Source organism: Pleurodeles waltl, chromosome 4_1, assembly GCF_031143425.1.
Source record: "Pleurodeles waltl isolate 20211129_DDA chromosome 4_1, aPleWal1.hap1.20221129, whole genome shotgun sequence".
NCBI lineage: Eukaryota > Metazoa > Chordata > Amphibia > Caudata > Salamandridae > Pleurodeles > Pleurodeles waltl.
The window spans coordinates 138759275-138779025 of NC_090442.1; the positions used below are offsets into that span (position 1 = coordinate 138759275).

General features: G+C 48.7%; 1 protein-coding gene across 3 annotated transcripts in view; it reads right to left on the reverse strand.

Annotated features, from left to right (window-relative positions):
• LOC138287471 (aldo-keto reductase family 1 member C1-like) overlaps positions 1-19751 on the reverse strand; it is a 194990-nt gene that overhangs the window by 29422 nt on the left and 145817 nt on the right. For all 3 annotated transcript variants that reach the window (XM_069227913.1, XM_069227911.1, XM_069227912.1), the window contains exon 7: positions 13398-13507. In XM_069227913.1, the coding sequence (XP_069084014.1) occupies positions 13398-13507 (110 nt within the window). The remainder of the gene's footprint in view (positions 1-13397; positions 13508-19751) is intronic.

Here is a 19751-nt window from a genome sequence, read left to right on the forward strand (position 1 = left end):
GCTATTTAGGGACTCTCTCTCAGGTGAGTCCTCAGACTCGGCTTTCAAGATTCCAGCAGGGTTCCCCTGCAACATTCACTTCGACTTCTGGCCTCCGGAACTGTGACTGGACCCTCCAGGACCCAACAATCTGACTCCAAAAGAAGAACTCTTCTGCAACATTGTTTCCAGGGCTCCTGCCAGCAACTGCCACATTTCCACTGGCTATGCATCCACTGAGGGTGGTGTGTCTTCAGTCTGCACTAGAAGAAAGAAGGAATCTCCCTTGGAGTGAAGGAGTGATTCCCCTGCATCTGCAGGCACCTGCTGCACTAGCGACCAGCTGCGTGGATCTTCCCTCATCTTGAGCTGCATGGATCCTGCATCACGGGTGGTGGTCCAGAGTAGTCCTCTTGGTACTCTCTACCAGCTGTCCATCTTTGGTGGAGGTAAGCCTTTGCCTTCCCATGCAGGACAGTACCCCTGTGCACCGCGTCTCCTGCAGCTGTCAAGGCTTGTTTTTATCTCCTCCAAGGGATCTTCAGGCGATGTGTAGCTCCTGCCCCCAGCACTTCTTCCTGTGATGCACAGCCCTCTGCGTGGTTCTCCTGCGCTGTATGATCCCTTTCTGTAGTGCTGTGTGGGCTCCTTCTGCGACTTCTGTGTCCCCGTCCTGTGGGACTCCGGTGGTTGCTGCCTTTGCTCCTTTGGGCTCTCTGTGGCGCAGAGGGTCCCCTCTGACTACATCTCCTGGGTTGAGTCCTCCTGGGCCTTGCTGGTCCCCAGCAGCTCCACTTTTCCACTAAATGATAATTTGCCTTTGCCAAGGCTTGTTGGTGGAATTCCTGCACCAACACCCATCTGCAATCTTCACTCCAGTGTGGGATATCTCCTGCTTCCTTCAGGAACTCTTCTCTGGCTCCAGAGTTGCAGTGCTGACCTGATCTTCATCATCGTTAACCAACTCCTGCAAGTACAGCTGAGTGGGTAGTAGCTCCTGCCCCTCCTGGACTACATTGTGACTCTCAGAATTGGTCCCCTCTCTCCACTGGTCTTCCTCTCCAGGAATCCACCGCTGGTTTCTTGCAGTCTTATGCGGGTGTCTTCTTTTCTTCTTTTTGTTCCTTTTGGGAAACTCCAGTGATTTACTCCTGCTTTCCTGGTCGTTGGGGGGGGGGGGTACTGTGCTACTTACCTCTGTGGTTTTCCAGTACTCCCAACTCCCCTCTGCAAATTCCACTTACCTAGGTGGGGGTCCTGTCTTCGCATTCCATTTTTTAGTATATGGTTTGGGCTCCCTCTGGGGTCACTATTGGTTATCTACATTTGCACTGTTTTCTAATCTTTTCTATGCCAATTGCTGTGTACTGTGTATATATCTAGTGTATTACTTACCTCCTATTGGAGGGTAGCCCTTCTTGTATTTTGTGGTAGTGTGTGACCAAAAATAAAGTACCTTTATTTTTGTACAACAGAGTGTCTTTTTTCTTGTGTGTAAGTGCTGTGTGACTACAGTGGTATTGCATGAGCTTTTTTTTTTTTAAATATATTTTATTAACATTTTGTTATTATACATTTGTAAGTCTGTTCAAAGTAATCACTTGCACTAGTTGTACATGAGCATATAAACTGGTCACAATTATGGCATGCATTACTTGTGTTTCATCGTATATTCCTATGGCGCTAATAGTATTATTTATGCATTTGTCGGGTCCTGACTCTAGTGCTTTAAGCCCATTGAACATCTGCGCCGAGCTCACCGTTGATCTTGTAGTTTTGGCTTTATGTCATTATTATACGTAACAAATTTATGGAGAAAAAGCCCGTTCCTATTTGCAACTTGGAGGAGAGATCATAGGGAGTGAAGATCGGAATTAAGAGGAGGGAGAGGGAGAGGGAGAGGTAGGAGGAAAAAGGGGGACTAGGAGGGGGTAGGAAGGGTAAATAAACTGAACAAAAGGTCAACTTTACAGCATTGTGTGGGTGAGACTTGTGGCTAATAATCTTTAAGGAGCTGGGGCACAGTGACACAAATGTGAGGGCCATGCATGGGACGCACCAGTGTGTGAATGGGGCAGGAATCCACTCTTTCCGTCCCTTCCACCCCCGGCTCCCGTGGCACTGTGGCTGATGGCGATTCGTGTGGCTTTTTTTTTTTTTTACCCGTTTCTCCATGCGGTCCGAGTGTCAGTACGGGGACCTCAAGGCATCTCTTGGGTAACTTCCTGCTCAGGACCACCCCCTGGTGTATGCTGACCCTCTACCACCACTACTTCGGTGTTTGATGTTCTCTTGGTTAGCTCATCCCATGTCTTCACCAGTTCTTCCCAGGTCGGGGCGGTGAGAACCTGTTGGATGCCCTTGGCTTCCTCTGCCTTCAGGACCTGTAGTTCAGCCCTGGACCATTTCGTGACATCTCTTTTCCAATCAGCAAGCGAGGGGTGGACCGAGGCCTTCCAGCCTTTTGAGATCAGCCTTTTGTAAAGGGCCAGCGTTAGGTCTAGGAAACGACCTCTTACTTTCCCCTTTATCTCAGTCGGCCTGAGTCCCAGCAAGCACAGGTCCGGGGTGGGCCGTAACTCCACTCCGAATAGCCGAGAGAGGGCAGCCAGTGCCTCCCTCCAACCGATTTGAAGCACCAAGCACCCCCACACCATATGGTCAAAATCCGCTTCGCCCCCCCGGCATCTTGGGCATGTCCTGGGGGTCCCTCCGTATATTCGGAATAGTCGGTGTGGTGTGAGGTACGTTCTGTGTAGGTAATTATATTGGATGTATCGTAATCGCATGTTACGTGAGACCACCTGGGGGTATGCCAGTGCTTTGTTCCATTCTGATTCAGTCAATTCCCGCCCAATAGTGCCTCCCCATCGCTCCCTCAGGGACTGCAATGGGTCTAATACAGCCTGGGCTCGGTAAATATTAGCTATCAGGTGGGGTTCCTACCCCGATGTCAACAGGAGATGCAGCACCCCATGGACTGAGGGCTCTACATTTATCGTGCACCAATGATCTTTCAGGGTGTGGATCAGCCTCCCGAAGAGTAGGAACTGGCCCCGCGGAACACAAACTTCCGTTAGAGCAGAGAATTCCCTCAGTACCTCCCGTTAAAGAGGTCGCTCACAGTATCGATCCCTGCTCTTGTCCATGGGCCAAGTCCAAGGCTTCCCGGGCCCAAGCCCCCAGCTCCCAGAACCAGCACTGAGATCGGCAAAGCCGGAGAATAGGGGGGGCCCACTCCCACTCTTTTCATGCACCTCTTCCAGCATGCCAGTGCGACATTCATCATTATGTTGCTACCAGGTAGGGCTATCTTCCTACCTATCATTCGTGCCACAATCCATGTTGCTTCTATTCTCCCCTGCGGTGTGCACAAGTCCAGAAGGCCTCTGCCCTTCATCCAACCAGACACCCATTGTAGTTGGGATGCCAGGTAATAAGCCTCAAAGTCGGGGGCGCCCAGTCCTCCCATATGAGTCGGCCTGCAGAGGGTTGTAAGTGCGGTGCGCCTACGACCATCGTCCCAAATTAGTTCTCTTAGCAGCATGTTCAGGTCGCGAAACCACAATGGGGGGGATCAGCAACGGTAGGTTTGTGAAGTAATAGAGGAGTCGGGGAAGCATAATCATTTTGGACAGTGCCACTCTGGCCATTACTGTAAGTTTCAGAGAGCGCCAGAACCCTACCGAGAACCTCAGGGATCGCAGCGCATTGCCCAGATTACCCTCCCTGAGATCTCCCAACTCGTGGAATATCTGGATACCCAGATACCTGAAGGTTCGAGGGGCCCAGTTCACGTCTGTCGGGCATGTTGCAGGACGCTCACTACCAGGAGTCAGAGGGAACACATATGTTTTGCCACGGTTTAGGTGAAGTCCGGAAATCTCACCAAAGTTCTCCAAAACCCTAAGGGCCCAGGGGAGGCTGCTGTTGCCGTCCCCGAGGTATATTAATATGTCGTCAGCATACAGGGAGACAATATGTTCAGTTGGTCCACATACTACCCCCCTTCCCGCTCCCTCCTTCCGCAGTCGGTTCGCGAGGGGCTCAATCGCCATGGCAAACAGCAGTGGGGAGAGGGGGCATCCCTGTCTGGTCCCCCGAAACACCGGGTATGTTCTAGATATAGTTCTACCCGTCTTCACTCTTGCCAGTGGGGACGAGTATAGTAGGTCAACCCACCTCACCCAGTTCTCACCCAGGCCCATCCCCATCATCACCGACCTCAGGTAGTCCTACCTAATTGAATCGAAAGCCTTCTCGAAGTCCAACGCCAACAGGAGCCTGGTCGGTGGAATCGACTCTTGGGGCATATACATGATAGAGAAAAGACGCCTAAGGTTCAGGGAGGTGCTGCGACCCGGAATGAAACCCTTTTGATCTGCGTGTATCAGCGTGGGCATATGAGGGAGCAGGCGGTTGGCCAGGATCCTACTAAGGATCTTAAAGTCGCTGTTCAGCATTGACAGTGGGTGGAAGTCGGTCACCGAGGCCTCCCTGTTAGTGGACTTAGGGAGTGGCACTACTAGTGCCTCGCGCATCGTGCCTGGTAACTCTCCGCGCCGCACTGCCTCCGCGTACATTTCCGCCAAGCTAGGGGCTAACTGCATGAGCTTTGCATGTCTCCTAGTTAAGCCTTGGATGCTCATCCACAGCTGCCTCTAGAGAGCCTGGCTTCTAGACACTGCCTATACTTCACTAAGAGGGGATATCTGGACCTGGTGTAAGGTGTAAGTACCTTAGGTATCCACCACACACCAGGCCAGCTTCCTACATTGGTGGCAGCGGTGGGATAAGCACTTGCAATTGCTCTATCACTCTGTCACTTAGTACTTTCCAAAGGAAAGACCACTTACTAGCTCGGGGTCTACACTTATACCTAGTTTCAGGAAACAGTCTCTTGGGTTTGGGTAAGTGAAGGGTCTAGGCATAGCCCTTACTCCAAACATCTTTTTGGGGACTTAGTTAGCGTAGTTAGGGATACTACACCACTCTAGCTAGCTGGCATGTCTTCGGCAGAGCACACAACTCAGGTCATGGGGTCTCCTTATGAGCAATGTCCTTCCAAGACCTTAAGAAGTTGTGTGCAGAAAGAAAGCTGAAGGCTGGGAGAAATCCCCAACTCTACTTCTGGGCCTGCTCCTACAGGATGACTAGGATCATGCTGGTAGCCTAGAGGAGGTGGCAGATGAAGTAGACTCTGACACCCCAGTGCTAGAAAAAGAGAATTTAGCCACTGAGGTGGGTCAGGATATACTCAGGGAGGATCAGGCAAAGCTTAGGTGAACCCATAGTCCTGCTAGGAGCACTGTCAGTAGTGTAAAGGGGGGTATAACAGTAGTTCCACCTTTGTCCCTAAAGGGCTGGTTCAGTTGGTGCCCCAGAATAGGAATAGATCCTCTTCTGCCCACTCTTACATCTCCTCAGTATCTGAGGGGACTCACTGCACAACTCCAGGGGAAGATTCTCTAGATAGGGAACTCAGGCAACTGAGACTGGAGGAGGCCAAGCTGAGGCTGCAGAAGAAACAGCTAACCCTAGACAGAGGAGACTTGGCAGTGGAGGGAGAGAGGCAGGGGTTGGGGTTAGCACCCCATGGTGGCAGCAGCAACTTTGGTTTGAGGGAGCCTAGGGTCAGGGAGGACTCTTTTGATTCCAGAAACCTCAGTCAGGTTTTTTCCCCCATACAAGGTGGGGACAACATTCATAATTGGTTCTCTGCTCTGGAGACGGCCTGTAAAGTACCGCAGGTCACCCAGAGGCAGTGGGCTGCTATCCTTTGGCTCTCCTTCTCTGACAAGGGAAGGGGACTCCTTTCTGTCAGAGAGGAAGGTACTGATAATTAAACTGTGTTGAAGTCTGCTCTTTGGGGTGGGTTTGTTCTTACCACTAAACAGTACAGGATAAGTTCAGGGAGACCAGGAAAGAACCCTTCCAGATTGGGTTGATTTTGTGGATTGTTCTGTGAAGTCTTTGGAAGGCTGGTGACATGGTAGCAAAGTCAATGATTATGAGGGCTTATACAATCTTATTCTGAGAGTGCATATACTTAACAGTTGCGTGTCGGATTTGTTGCACCAGTACGTGGTTGACTCAGATCTGACCTCTCCCCAAGAATTGGGAAAGAAGGCAGACAAATGGGTCAGAACAAGGGTGAGCAGAAAATCTCACACAGGGGGTGACAAAGATAAGAATAAAAAAAGATAAAAGTCTCAGGACAAGGGTGGGGACAAAGACAAGAGTAAGGATTCCCCATTAGGCTTACAAAACTCCTCTGCGAGTGGGACTAAAACCTCTTCCTCTTCTGCACATATTAAAAATCCTTGGTGCTATGTGTGCAGAAATAAAGGCCATAGGCCAGGGGACAGCTCCTGTCCTGGTAAAGGCCCTGTGCCTTCCACCACTACCACATCCACTTCCACTCCTAGTGGCCCTAGTAGTAGTAGTTTGTGGTGGAACTACCGGCAGTAGTCAACCCAAAAGTGTAGTTGGGTTCACATTTGGGTTCATAGTGGAATCTGGGGTAGGAGTAGAGACCCCTAAGACAGTTTCTGTCTCCCAGGCTCTCCCAGGGTGGTACTTGCCTTGCCACCCAAGCTGCTTACCTCCTCAACCATGGGTAAGTTCAAGCAGCACATCCAGGTAAATGGTGTTGAGGCTGAGGTTGAGGCCTACAGGGACACATGTGCCAGTGTCACCATAATTACTGAAAAGTTAGTGTCACCTGCCAACACCTACCTGGTTACAAGTACCAAGTCACTGATGTGAATAACTCCACTTAGTCCTTACCCTTGGCTGTAGTGCACTTTAGCTGGGGCGGAGATACTGGCCCTAAACAGGTGGCAGTCTCACCTAAACTACCTGTTGAGTGTCTCTTAGGGAATGACCTGGAGACCTCAGATTCGGCTGAGGTAGAGTTTCTTGCCCATGCAGCCATGATGCGCATCCCCAAATATTTGCTTCCTGTCCTCCCTAAGCAGACTAAAGAGCAAAATGGGGCCTAAAATGATGGCACAGGACAGTCCTACAAACACAGGCAAGCAGGATACAAAATTATACCCTGCCCACTCTCCCACTAAGAAACCCACTCCTCTGAGGGAGGACACCACCCCCAGGTTGGAGTCTGTACCACAGAAGCCAAAAGCTATCACAGCTGAGCTCCCAGGGGTAAAGGAACGCCTCCGGAAGGAACCTAAAACAGAACAGTAAACCTGCCCTGTCTTAGAGAACTTGGAGCAGCCCTCCTGCCCTTCCAGGGAAAACTTCGTTGCAGCAACCCAGCACCACCCCTTAGGACAGCAAACCTGTCCTTTTGTAGAGCCTGTAGAACAGCAACCTTGTCCTCTCTTACAGCCTCTAGGACCCTTATTTTGTACTGCTTTAGCCCTGCTAAGACAGCACCACTGTCTAGCTTTACAACCACTAGGACAGCAACTCTGTACTAACATAGAGCCCCAGGGACAGTCATCCTGCCCCGCTCTGTCCCTTTTTCCGCACCTTAAACATAGGGAATTACAGGGCCCACAGTTTAAATGTACTCCAGGGAAAAGTAACCAAACAGAATGTTCCACCTCCCCACATAGTGGATGATAATGGAAGTAACCACTCTACTGCAGAGCTACTCTCCACTTATCACCACTTAGACAATAGAGTCTCAACTGGCAAAGGTTAGCCTTATTGTCCTTCATTTGGGGGGGAGGGGTTATGTAAGACAGTAGCCTCTTTCTAGCATGGTTACCCCCACTTTTTGGCCCATTTGTCAGTGTGTTTGACTGTGTCCACAGGGATCCTGCTAACCAGGACCCCAGCGGTTATGCTCTCTCCTGTAAATTTTGGTAACTGTACCTTTTTCTTCCCACATTTGGCATACTGGTCCCCCCATGTAAGTCCTTAGTATATAGTACCCAGGTACTCAGGGCATTGGGGTACAAGGAGATCCCTATGGGCTGAAGCAGTTATTCTACCACCCAGAGGGAGCCGATGCAAAAGTTTCTGCAGGCCTGCCATTGCAGTCTGCGTGAAACAGGTGCATGCACCCGCTTTCACTACAAGTCACTGCACCAGGTCATTGTAAGTCATCCTATGGTAGGCCCTCTCAGCCCCGAGGGCAGGGTGCAGGAACCTGTGTGTGAGGGCACCCCTGCACTAGCAGAGGTGCCCCACGAACTCCAGCTCCATTTTCCTGGACTTCGTGAGTGTGGGGATGCCATTTTACGCATCTACTGGCCATAGGTTGTAGTGTAGCCATTTTAGCCATAGTTTATACATATTGGGGCATATTTATACTCCGTTTGCGCCGAAATTGCGTTGTTTTTATCGACGCAATTTCGACGCAAAACTAACTCCATATTTATACTTTGGCGTTAGACGCGTCTAGCGCCAAAGTTCATGGAGTTAGCGTCATTTTTTGGCGTGAACACCTTCCTTGCGTTAATGAGATGCAAGGGAGGCGTTCCCGTCTAAAAAATCGACTCCGAGGCAGGTGCGTGGGATTTATACTCCCGGGCAGAAATCACGCCCGGGATTGGGCAAGTCTAAAAAACCCGCTTTAGCGCCGGATTTTAACGCCTGGGTCAGGGCAGGCGTTAAGGGACCTGTGGGCCCAGAGGTGCCCCCCATGCCCCCAGGGACCCCCCCTGCCACCCTTGCCCACCCCAGGAGGACACCCAAGGATGGAGGGACCCATCCCAGGGACATTCAGGTAAGTATATATTTTTTTTTTTTTTTTTTTTTTTTGGCATAGGGGGGCCTGATTTGTGCCCCCCTACATGCCACAATGCCCAATGACCATGCCCAGGGGACAGAAGTCCCCTGGGCATGGCCATTGGGCAAGGGGGCATGACTCCTGTCTTTACTAAGACAGGAGTCATGTTAATGGGGGATGGGCGTCGTAAAAAAATGGCGCAAATCAGGTTAAGTCGATTTTTTGGACTCAACCTGACTTGCCCCATTCTAAGACGCCCATACGCCATTTTCCCCAACGCCGGCGCTGCCTGGTGTATGTGGTTTTTTTTCACGCACACCAGGCAGCGCCGGTCGGCTAACGCCGGCTAACGTCATTGAATAAATACGGCGCCCACATGGCGCTTCAGAATGGCGTTAGCCGGCGCTAATTTTTTTGACGCTAAACTGTGTTGGCGCAGTTTAGCGTCAAAAAGTATAAATACGGGCCATTATGTTAGCAAACCAAGCCTGCTGCTGTGCATTTTAATCTAGATATGTTTTATTTTAGCTTGGTTATATTATTTTAACAGTAGCCACATTTGCGGTCTTGTTTCATTTTCTCTATCTAGCTGTTCTTTGCCTAGGTCAGCACTATGTTCTTAAACAAGACATTTCTTTCGCTCTGTGATTTTCTCAAGGCTGCAGTAAGCTAGGTTGCCGGCAAAAGTGGTACGCTTTGTCTCCCAATGTTCACAGAAACATACAGACTCTTATGTGGCGATCCTTTCTTGGAACATCAGCTGTTTTATTATAAAAACACTACTTTGACCCATGTATGTTAGAGGGAGATTCCAGCCAGATGACTACGACTGCATGCCGATTGCTGATTGCTTCGCTGCAGCTGCTATGTAGACTACAGGCCTCTTGCTCAGGTATGAGGGATGATGTCTTCTTAGGGGGGAACTTAAAGGGCAGAATTAGAGCTTAACATGCTGTGCTCTAACATAGCTTAGGTAGGAACTATCCTTAAAAACCTTAGTGACAACATGGTAGCGTTATTCTTGTGTTTTACTCTCCTTGTCACAATTTTAATCCTATTGTGCTCCATCGTCCTAGTTATTGCGATACATGCCTTATTATCTAAAATTAAGTTTCTTCAATAAAACGTTATTGAGCTATACTCTGCCTCTGATTGTCCTTGCATACGTGAGACTAATATAATTGAGAGAAACGGATGAGATCTGAGTGACCACAATTCCTCTGAGGAGTAATTTACGTCATGCATCCGGTTGCCCCAATCATTCCACCTCTTGGATGGAGATGAGGCACTGCTAGCTAGCCGGAACAAACCAGGATTAGGCCGACAGGTGTCACATGCTGCGGGATCAGACTCAGTCCCCCGCAGTACAGGTGATTCTGTCACCCGACTCCATTAGTCTCATTAGGATACTGAGAACTTACGCGACACGGTCACTACATATGTCCAGCTACATAATGGTAACTCCAAACGTGGTCATGTTTGGTATCAAACATGTCAGAATCATACCCCAATACAGTTGCAAGTATTGGAAGTATGATTCCATGCACTCTGGGGGCTCCTTAGAGGACCCCCAGCATTGCTACCACCAGTCTTACAGGGTTTTACAGGCAGCCCAAGCTGCTGCCACCCTTCAGACAGGTTTCTGCTCTCCTGCTGCTTGATATAATCAAGCCCAGTAAGGCAGAACAAAGGATTTCCTTTGGGAGAGGAAGGTAACACCTGCTCCCTTTGGAACTAGGTGTGACTGGCTTGGGGGGGGGGTAGCCTCCCCAAGCCTCTGGTATGCTTTGATGGGCACATTTGGTGCCCTCCATGCATAAAACAGTCCACACCAGTTCAGGGATCCCAATCCCTGCTCTGGCATGAAACTGGACAATAGAAAGGGGAATGACCACTCCCCTGACCATCACCACCCCTGGGGTGGTGCTCAGAGCTCCTCCAGAGCATCCCTGGGTTCTGCCGTCTTGTTTCCAATGTTGGCAGGGAACTCTGGAAGCATCTGAGTGGCCAGACCACGCAGGTGATGTCAGAGCTCCCTCCTGATAGGTGCTTACCTGGCTAGGTGACCAATCCCCCTTTATGGGTCTCTCTCTCGGGTGGGTCTTCACATTCGGCTTGCAGGATTCCAGCAGGATTCCTCTGCAACCTTCACTTCGACTTCTGGCCTCCGGAATTGCGACTGGACCCTCCAGGACTCGACAATCTGCCTCCAAGAAGAAGAACTCTTCTGCAACATTGTTTCCAGGGCTCCTGCCCCAACTGCAACATTTCCACTGACTGTGCATCCACTGAGGGTGTTGTGTCGCCAGTCTGCACTAGAAGAAAGAAGGAATCTCCCTTGGAGTCACTCCCCTGCATCCACAGGCACCTGCTGCGACGACAACTGGCTGCGTGGATCTCCCCTCATCTTGAGCTGCGTGGGTCCTGCATCACGGGTGGTGGTCCAGAGTAGTCCTCTTCGTCCTCTTTGCCAGCTGTCCAACTTTGGTGGATATAAGCCTTTGCCTTCCCATGCAGGATGGTACCCCCGTGCACCACATCTCTGCAGCTGCCAAGGCTTGTTTGCATCTCCTCCAAGGGATCCTCAGGCAACATGTAGCTCCAGCCCCCAGCACTCATTCGTGTGATGCACAGCCCTCTACATTATTCTCCTGTGACACGGGATCCCTTTCTGTTGTGCTGTGTGGGCTCCTTCTGCGACTTCTATGTCCCCGTCCTGTGGGGGTCCTGTGGGTGCTGCCTTTGCTCCTGTGGGCTCTCTGTATCGCTGAGGGTCCCCTCTGGCTCCCCCTGCTGGGTTGAGTCCTCCTGAGCCTTGCTGGTCCCCGGCAGCTCTACTTTTCCATTAACCGTGAATTTGCCTTTGCCAAGGCTTGTTGGTGGAATTCCTGCACCGACATGCGTCTGTAATCTTCAATCAAGCATGGGACATGTCCTGCATCCTTCAGGAACTCTTTTCCCGTTCCAGTGCTGACCTGATCTTCATCACTGTCGACTAACTCCTGCAAGTACAGCTGGGTGGGTAGTAGCTCCTACTCCTGGACTCCACTATGACTCTTGGACTTGGTCTCTTCTCTCCACAGGTCTTCCTGTCCAGGAATCCACTGCTGATTTCTTGCAGTCTTGTCTGGGTGTCTTCTTTTCTTTTTTTTCCTCCTTTTGGGTGGTTTTGAGAAATTCCAGTGACTTACTCCTGCTTTCCTGGTCGCTGGGTGATACTGTGCTATTTACCTCTGTGGTTTTCTAATACCCCCAGCTCTCCTCTGCACATTCCACTTACCTAGATGGGGGTCCTGTGTTCACATTCCATTTTTTAGTAAATGGTTTGGGCTCCCCCTGGGGTCACTATTGGTTATCTACATTTGCACTGTTTTCTAACATCTTCTCTGCCTATTTCTGTGTACTGTGTACATATCTAGTGTATTACTTACCTCATATTGAAGGGTAGCCCTTCTTGTATTTTGTGGTAGTGTGTGACCAAAAATAAAGTACCTTTATTCTTGTACAACAGAGTGTCTTTTTTCTTGTGTGTAAGTGCTGTGTGACTACAGTGGTATTGCATGAGCGTTGCAAGTCTCCTAGATAAGCCTTGGCTGCTCATCCACAGCTGCCTCTAGAGAGCCTGGCTTCTAGACACTGCCTGCACTTCATTAAGAGGGGATACTTGGACCTGGTATAAGGTGGAAGTACCATAGGTACCCACCACACACCAGGCCAGCTTCCTACACTTGAGAAAGAGCACTTCCCACTACATTGTTCATAATAAAGCTCAAATTTCCTCCCTCGGTGGTACAGAGATGTAGCTTAAGTATGAAATATAGCAGGCAGGTTTTGAGAAGTTCTTTCGGTTTTCTGAGCTTTCAGTCAAACTTTAGTACTTCAAGCCCTGAAAATGATAGATGAAGATTTCTTTGTAATACAGCAAAAGTTCAGCGAGAGGCAGCATTCTTAGTGGTTAAGACTTGCACATGGATAGGTATGTTGTTTGCATCAAACCTTTCTTCTCCCTCATGCAAAATGTGTTGTCATTGCAACTTGCCAACAGTGTGTTTTAGTGTTGATTTTATTAACTTCTCGGGCTGAAGATGAAATCTGTCATTTCATTTCGCCACCTTGAATTTTTCAAATAAACACAAAAAGGTTCTGGGTGAGAGATAAAATAGACCCTTCCAGAGGAAAAGCCTGGAGCACAAGTGTCTGCTTTAAAGAACAATGCAAAACTAGGGTTAGTTGATTTGGGCAAATGAAAACAACAGACTCCAAATTCCACAAAGTATGAGGTGATAATTGACATTGCTAGGAAAGCAAACATTCAAATATTTCCTTATGAAGCTGACCCTAATGATAGATCAATCTTTACCTACTGAAAGATGAAGAAAATCTTTAGTGGTCAATGTAAATGGAATTACATATGACCATCCAGAATTTTAGTCAGGAGTGGGAACGTTAAATGTCATTTCTAATGATCCTAATATAATTTAAGGCACATACCTTCATCTCCATCTTAACCCATTTAGGACTCACATCCACAAATAAATACAAAACTCCAAAAGCATCAACAGCAATGAAATCTCTTTGCAAAGGCTTGTTGTTGTCTGCTAAGTGGCAGAGCCTCACAGCACACTATTCTAAATATTTCCTTAGACTTAGTGAAGCAAGCCCAATGCACCTGCCCACCAATATATTCAGCCATCCCAAGTATCTTTCGCCCTACCAGGCCTTGTCTCTAGTTGATCCAAGAACACCGTACGCCACCAACACAATATCTTTGGACTTGCAGAATTCCAATAATTTACTCTGGTTCAAATATATGTGGCACTCCACCTGTAGAACCAAGCACAAGTTCAAATGTAAGTGAACAGATATACAAGAATAACAATTATAATTCTGAAAAGGAATGGGAAATAACAAAAATAAATTAATGAGTGCTGGTATGTATAAGCTTTTGTAAAACAGCATACAATCATACTAATGTTACCTTTGGACCTACAATTGGAACAGCATATATACCACCTTTCTTCACAGCACCCCAATCTACATAAGAAGTAGATGTTGTCCACTTCAATATCTGGAAGAGGTCACATATCATGAGAGGTATGTGAAGCCACCCTGATCATCATATGGATTACACTCGCATAAATGATGATGGGCTCTAGAACATTTGCAAGAGAAGACTCCTTACAATATGGTAACATACAGAGGATCGCAAGCGACATTTATGCAAATGGTGGGTCTAAGACAGAAGATACAAAAGGCTTATGGTATGCTTAAAAATTGTGCTGGAAAAGCAGGCATTTGATGTGAGCATGTTTCGAGTGTTGGTGGGGTGGTTGAACTCCCCATATAATATGAAACCAACCAGGGTGTCTTATTAATTATCAGTTAGCTCAGTAATCTATAGCTGGAGAATTTCAGATGTTTTTCGGATTTCAAATGTCATTTAAAACAAAACATTTTTAACTATAAAAACTACTGAAATTCACCCATTATGGTTAACTGAAGAAACTGTAACCATGCCCCTCCATGAACAGTGTAGTCATCAATAATGTAATTTCAGAAGACATCAGTGATAATATTTGGGATGTCATAACCAGTGCATGATGAGGGTACAAGTTATAGTTAGATTAGTTTTTTTTTTAGCAGTTTTATATAGCGCAAATTCAACCCAAAGGTTTTGGAGCGCTTTACATGAGCACCAGTTACATTACATAAGGACACGTTCATTTTTTTTTTTTGGTAGGTACGGGGAGATTAAGTGATTTGCCTAGAATCACAGGATGTTGAGTCAACACCGAGAGCCTCGAACCTTTGTTCCCCAGCTCCAAGGTCGGCAGCTCTGGCCGCTTGGTAAACGTCAGTGCTTTTTATCGGTTAAAACATGTTACTGTGCCACTCTCTGGGCCCTGGCCCAGCTTGGGTGGTATCTTTTTTAGTAGCACAGATCCTTCCCAAATTTGCAGCAAAATATGACAAAAAAAAATATTGGCCCAGAGACCTGAGGGGCAGGGTATCCGCCCGGTCCCTTATATCTTTTTTTACCTTTTGTCTAGGACTCAGGACTGTGCCCTAAGTGCTAATTTGGCTGCCCGCCATTGTTGTTGATGTGGTGGCAGCAGTGCTTAATTTTTAAATAAAAAGGTGCTGGTGCCGGTGCCCAAAGCCCTCCTCTTAAACTCGCGGCTGCAGCAATTAAATGTTTGAACACGGAATACTGAGGCGGCGTAATCCTGAAGCTATCTCGGGCCTCTTCAATCCATATAAATCCCTGCCCCTTCAGCTCACTCTTGCAGCTTTCTACTTTCTCAATTTGTGATGCTTTTTCGTATTTCCCTTCCTCCGTCTGTCCCATATGTGTCTTTTGCTCCCAGCAAATGCTTGAGGCAGAAGAATAAGCCCCGGCCCTCAAAAATAAGTGCCGGTGCTCAGCACCGGAAACAATAAGCACAAATTAAGCACTGGGTGGCAGCCAATCAGATCTTCTATAAAAAAGCATGTGCTGCGATTATTAGAAAGATTAGACATACTACTGTAATCAGCATTATTAGAATGGTAAACAACAATGGTAATTGTTGCTAATGTTTTCCTAATCCTATATGCTTCTAATACTATATTATACTGAAGAGAGCATAGCAGGGACCCCATTGCCAGATAAGTTGGGATAGTCTAACCCCAAAACCTTGGTATTAGGTGTCATGAAGCCAGTGCTGTTTTTCCTTCTTGGCAGGATGGAGGTCAGAGTCAACAGGACTGCATCTCAGTCACAGCTCGCAGAGGTTCCGTGTTAATCCCAGCATATAAGTGTTCTTCTCGCTGAGCCATAGCAATGAAGCGGGTTATATAATAAAGTAGCATTCTTATCACACTGTGAGAGAGACACAGAGCAGCTCATTCTTTTCGTCTAACTACAAAGAAGTGTCTCCTAATGAGCATAGCAAGAAAGCAAAACAATGTCATTGTGTTCCGAAATGCATGATCCTGGAACTAGCTGTACAGACTGTGGGGCATCAGGACCTATCAGAAATTCACATACAGGACATTAATGCAGTAAAGTGTGGAAAAGATTACCATTGAAAGCAGATGTCAACTTAAGGCGTTGAATCCAAAACTGAGACTACATGCAAGCCATTTGACACACACTTTCTGGAACAAGATTTAGTTTTCTGCCTAATTTGGTGAAAATACGTTTAGCAGTTTGGGCTGCATCTGTTTCTAAATTTTGTAAGGAAAAATTATCATACCTGTATTAGTAGAATTAAGTGATTTTTTTATAAGGTAGCACAATTGTAGAATTTGAGATAAGGTAAAATCACTTTTATTGAAATATTATTATGTGAGAAATGAATTGGTACTGGCCTTATGACATAATAACTAAAATTGAATGAGATTCAAGAAATGATTAGATGTGTCAAATAGATCGTATGGTATAAAAAGAGAATCCAAGATGGCGACCGCAAGGTTGACAAAGGCATAAACGCCGAAACGCGTTACTTAGCGTGTCAATAAATAATTTTTCAGCAGCTGTGGAGTGCCACATTCCTTTTTTAATATTGAAGGAGAGTGGAGATTTTTGGTGCAGTGGCGTGCGTCCGACATCGGCACCACCCTCGTTTGGGAGCAGATGAGTTATGCTGAGCCGAGTGTTTTTTATATATATATATATATATATATATATATATATATATATATATATATATATATATAAAACAATATAAATATCACTGAAAAAAACAAAGGTTACAGGGACGTTATAGTTAGGAAATACGATTTAAAAAACCTAGAAATTCACTTAAAAAAAAACAAAGGTTACAGGGACGTTATAGTTAAGCTCACATTCCGAAACTAAGGTAACTATAGCTCATGCCACCGCCATGCACAATTTTTTTCTGCAAACATTTTACTGCAAATATTACCCTAGGGTACGAGTTATAATTACTTGAGTGAACTCTAATTATAACTGGAGATTTTCGATGGTTTTGTATGTTTAAAATGTGAGCCTAACTACAAAGTCCTTGCAACCTTTGGTTTTTAAGTGAATTTCTATGTTTTTTTTAAATTCTATTTCCTAACTACAACGTCCCTGTAACCTTTGTTTTTTCAATGAATGTCTATTTTCTATTTTTTTTTTATGTACAGTCATTTTAATTACTATACGTTAAACCAACCACAGCTGCGCATGGCTTGGCCACAAGGTTTGGCCTCCAGCCAGGCCCTGAGGCCAATCCCCTATAAGCGCCCAACCTTGCACCGTGCACGGCCTTCACCCATGCGTAGGGGGTGTTGCCTGTAGTACCTAGCCTGCAGCCAAACCCTGCAGCCAACACCTACTAACCACCCAAACCCAAACTGTGCATAGCCCTTTGGTCTTGCGCGGTGGAAGTTGGCCACGGCTTCTCTGGGTGTGAGAGGGTGTATCTGGGGGTGAGAGTGGCTGTCAGAGTGTCTGTCTAGGTGTGAAAGTGCGTTCATCAGTGTTTTAGTGGACGCATCAGTGTGTGCATGGGTCTGTGAGTGGGTGCATGAGGGGCTCAGTGGATTTGTGAGTGGGTTCGTGAGTGTCTGAGTGGGTCTGTGAGTGGGTGCATGAGTGTCTGAGTAGGTCTGTGAGTGGGTACCTAAGTGTCTGAGTGGGTGTGTGAGTGAGAGAAATTGATTGAAAGAGAGTAAGAGAGAAAGAAAGTGACAGGGAAAGAGATAGAGGTGGTCATTACAACCCTGGCGGTCGGTGTTAAAGTGGCGGTAAGACCGACAACAGGCCGGCGGTAAACAATTTGCAATTACGACCGTGGCGGAAAACCGCCAACAAAGACAGCCACTTTAACACTCCGACCTCCACGGCGGTACAAACAAACAGCGCGGCGGTCACCGCCAACAGACAGGCGGAGGACAAAGTACCGCCCACAGTATCACAACAGGCCAATCCGCCACCTTTTCCTGGGCGGATTCACCGCGGATAAAACCGCGGCGGAAACAGGATTCCGAAGGGAAAACGCTCACCTCTACACACCCCACGAGGAACTAGGACACCATGGATCCGGAACTCCAAATTCTCCCTGCGATAGTCTTCCTGCTCCTCTACCAGGAGCACGAACGCCGGCGGAGAAGACCACGGTGAGTGCTGCACCTACGACACAGGGGAGGGGGGAGAGAAAAAACAGGGACACACATGCAACACCCCCACCCACTACAACACACACACTAATACATATTTATACATGATAGTTACACCCCCCAAACCCCCTGGAAGAATGCAAAGACAAAAGGAAATGAGTGTAACCATAGAAATATATTAAAATCAAGTATGCAAAAATATATATATACACCATTAACAAAATATACACCAAGCATAGTAGTCCAGGTAGTGCTCCAATCAAGACTGTGAAACACTCGGCCCACACGGTATGGGAGAGGCCCACACAAGATCCCCGACCATGACGGAGAGAACACTGCAGGGGCATCAGAGAGCAAGAAAACAGGCACCTCAGGGGGAGGGAAAGGGGGGGCACCTCAGCCGGTTGAGTGCACGACGCCAAATACACGAGAGGGCCACATGCCCACTGTTCAATCCTGGGGAGTGCAAAGCCACAGTTTCTCAAGTCTCTGCAGTGGGTGGGTTGCCCACTGTTCCATCCTGGGGAGTGCAAAGCCACAGTCTCTCAAGTCTCTACAGTGGGTGGGTTGCCCACTGTTCCATCCTGGGGAGTGCAAAGCCACAGTCTCTCAAGTCTCTACAGTGGGTGGGTTGCCCACTGTTCCATCCTGGGGAGTGCAAAGCCACCGTCTCTCAAGTGGATAACAGTCTCCACTGGTTCTGGAGGGGGCTTTGTGCCCAGAGAGCTTCATCCTGCTAAGGACAGAGGTAGTGGATGGATCTCTCCACTGGTTCTGGAGGGGGCTTTGTGCCCAGAGTGCTTCATCCTGCTAAGGTCAGAGGTAGTGGATGGATCTCTCCACTGGTTCTGGAGGGGGCTTTGTGCCCAGAGTGCTTCATCCTGCTAAGGACAGAGGTAGTGGATGGATCTCTCCACTGGTTCTGGAGGGGGCTTTGTGCCCAGAGTGCTTCAGTCTGCCCGTGACGGACTCAGTAGCGTCAGTGCCCTTGGCGCTCATGGGCCAGCGGTGCTTGGAGCAGCGGTGCCCTGTTTAGCGGTGCTTGAGACAGCGCTGCCCTGTTCAGCGGTGCGTGAGACGGCGGTGCCCTCTTCAGCGGTGCGTGAGACGGCGGTGCCCTGTTCAGCGGTGCTTGAGACGGCGGTGCCCTGTTCAGCGGTGCTTGAGACGGCGGTGCCCTGTTCAGCGGTGCTTAAGACGGCGGTGCCCTGTTCAGCGGTGCTTGAGACGGCGGTGCCCTATTCAGCGGTGCTTGAGACGCCGGTGCCCTGTTCAGAGGTGCTTGACACGGCGGTGCCCTGTTCAGCGGTGATTGGAGCGGCGGGCTCCTTTGCAGTGACTCAGCTGCTGGCGGTCCTCTCTAGCCCAGCGGGGCCTGTGCTGGCGGTCCTCTCTGGCCCAGCGGGGCTTGTGCTGGCGGTCCTCTGTAGCCCAGCGGGGCTTGTGCTGGTGGTCCTCTCTAGCCCAGCGGGGCTTGTGCTGGCGGTCCTCTCTGGCCCAGCGGGGCTTGTGCTGGCGGTCCTCTCTAGCCCAATGGGGCTTGTGCTGGCGGTCCTCTCTGGCCCAGCGGGGATGATGGCTGTGGCCTCCTGGGCAGCGTGGATGATGGCTGTGGCCTCCTGGGCAGCGGGGATGATGGCGGTCTCCTCCGCCGTGCTGCTCTTCCAGACTTTCCTGCTTTCTTGTGGCCCTTCCCCACCTTGGAAGGTGTTGCAGCTGACTCCACACTCCCACCGGACCCCTGGGAGCGGCTTTGGTGGCTGGAGTCTTCCCCCTCTCCCGCCGGGCACTGGCCAACTTCTGATGCTTCACAGGTGGGGGACTGTCTGTGCTGTGGCTCCGTGCCACACTGGCTGCCCTGGTGGCCGGTGCACTCCAGATTCCGGTGACTACAGGCACCACTGGTCCAGGAGATGTTGTGGCTGAGGTGCTAGTTCGGGACCTAGGAGACGGACGGGGT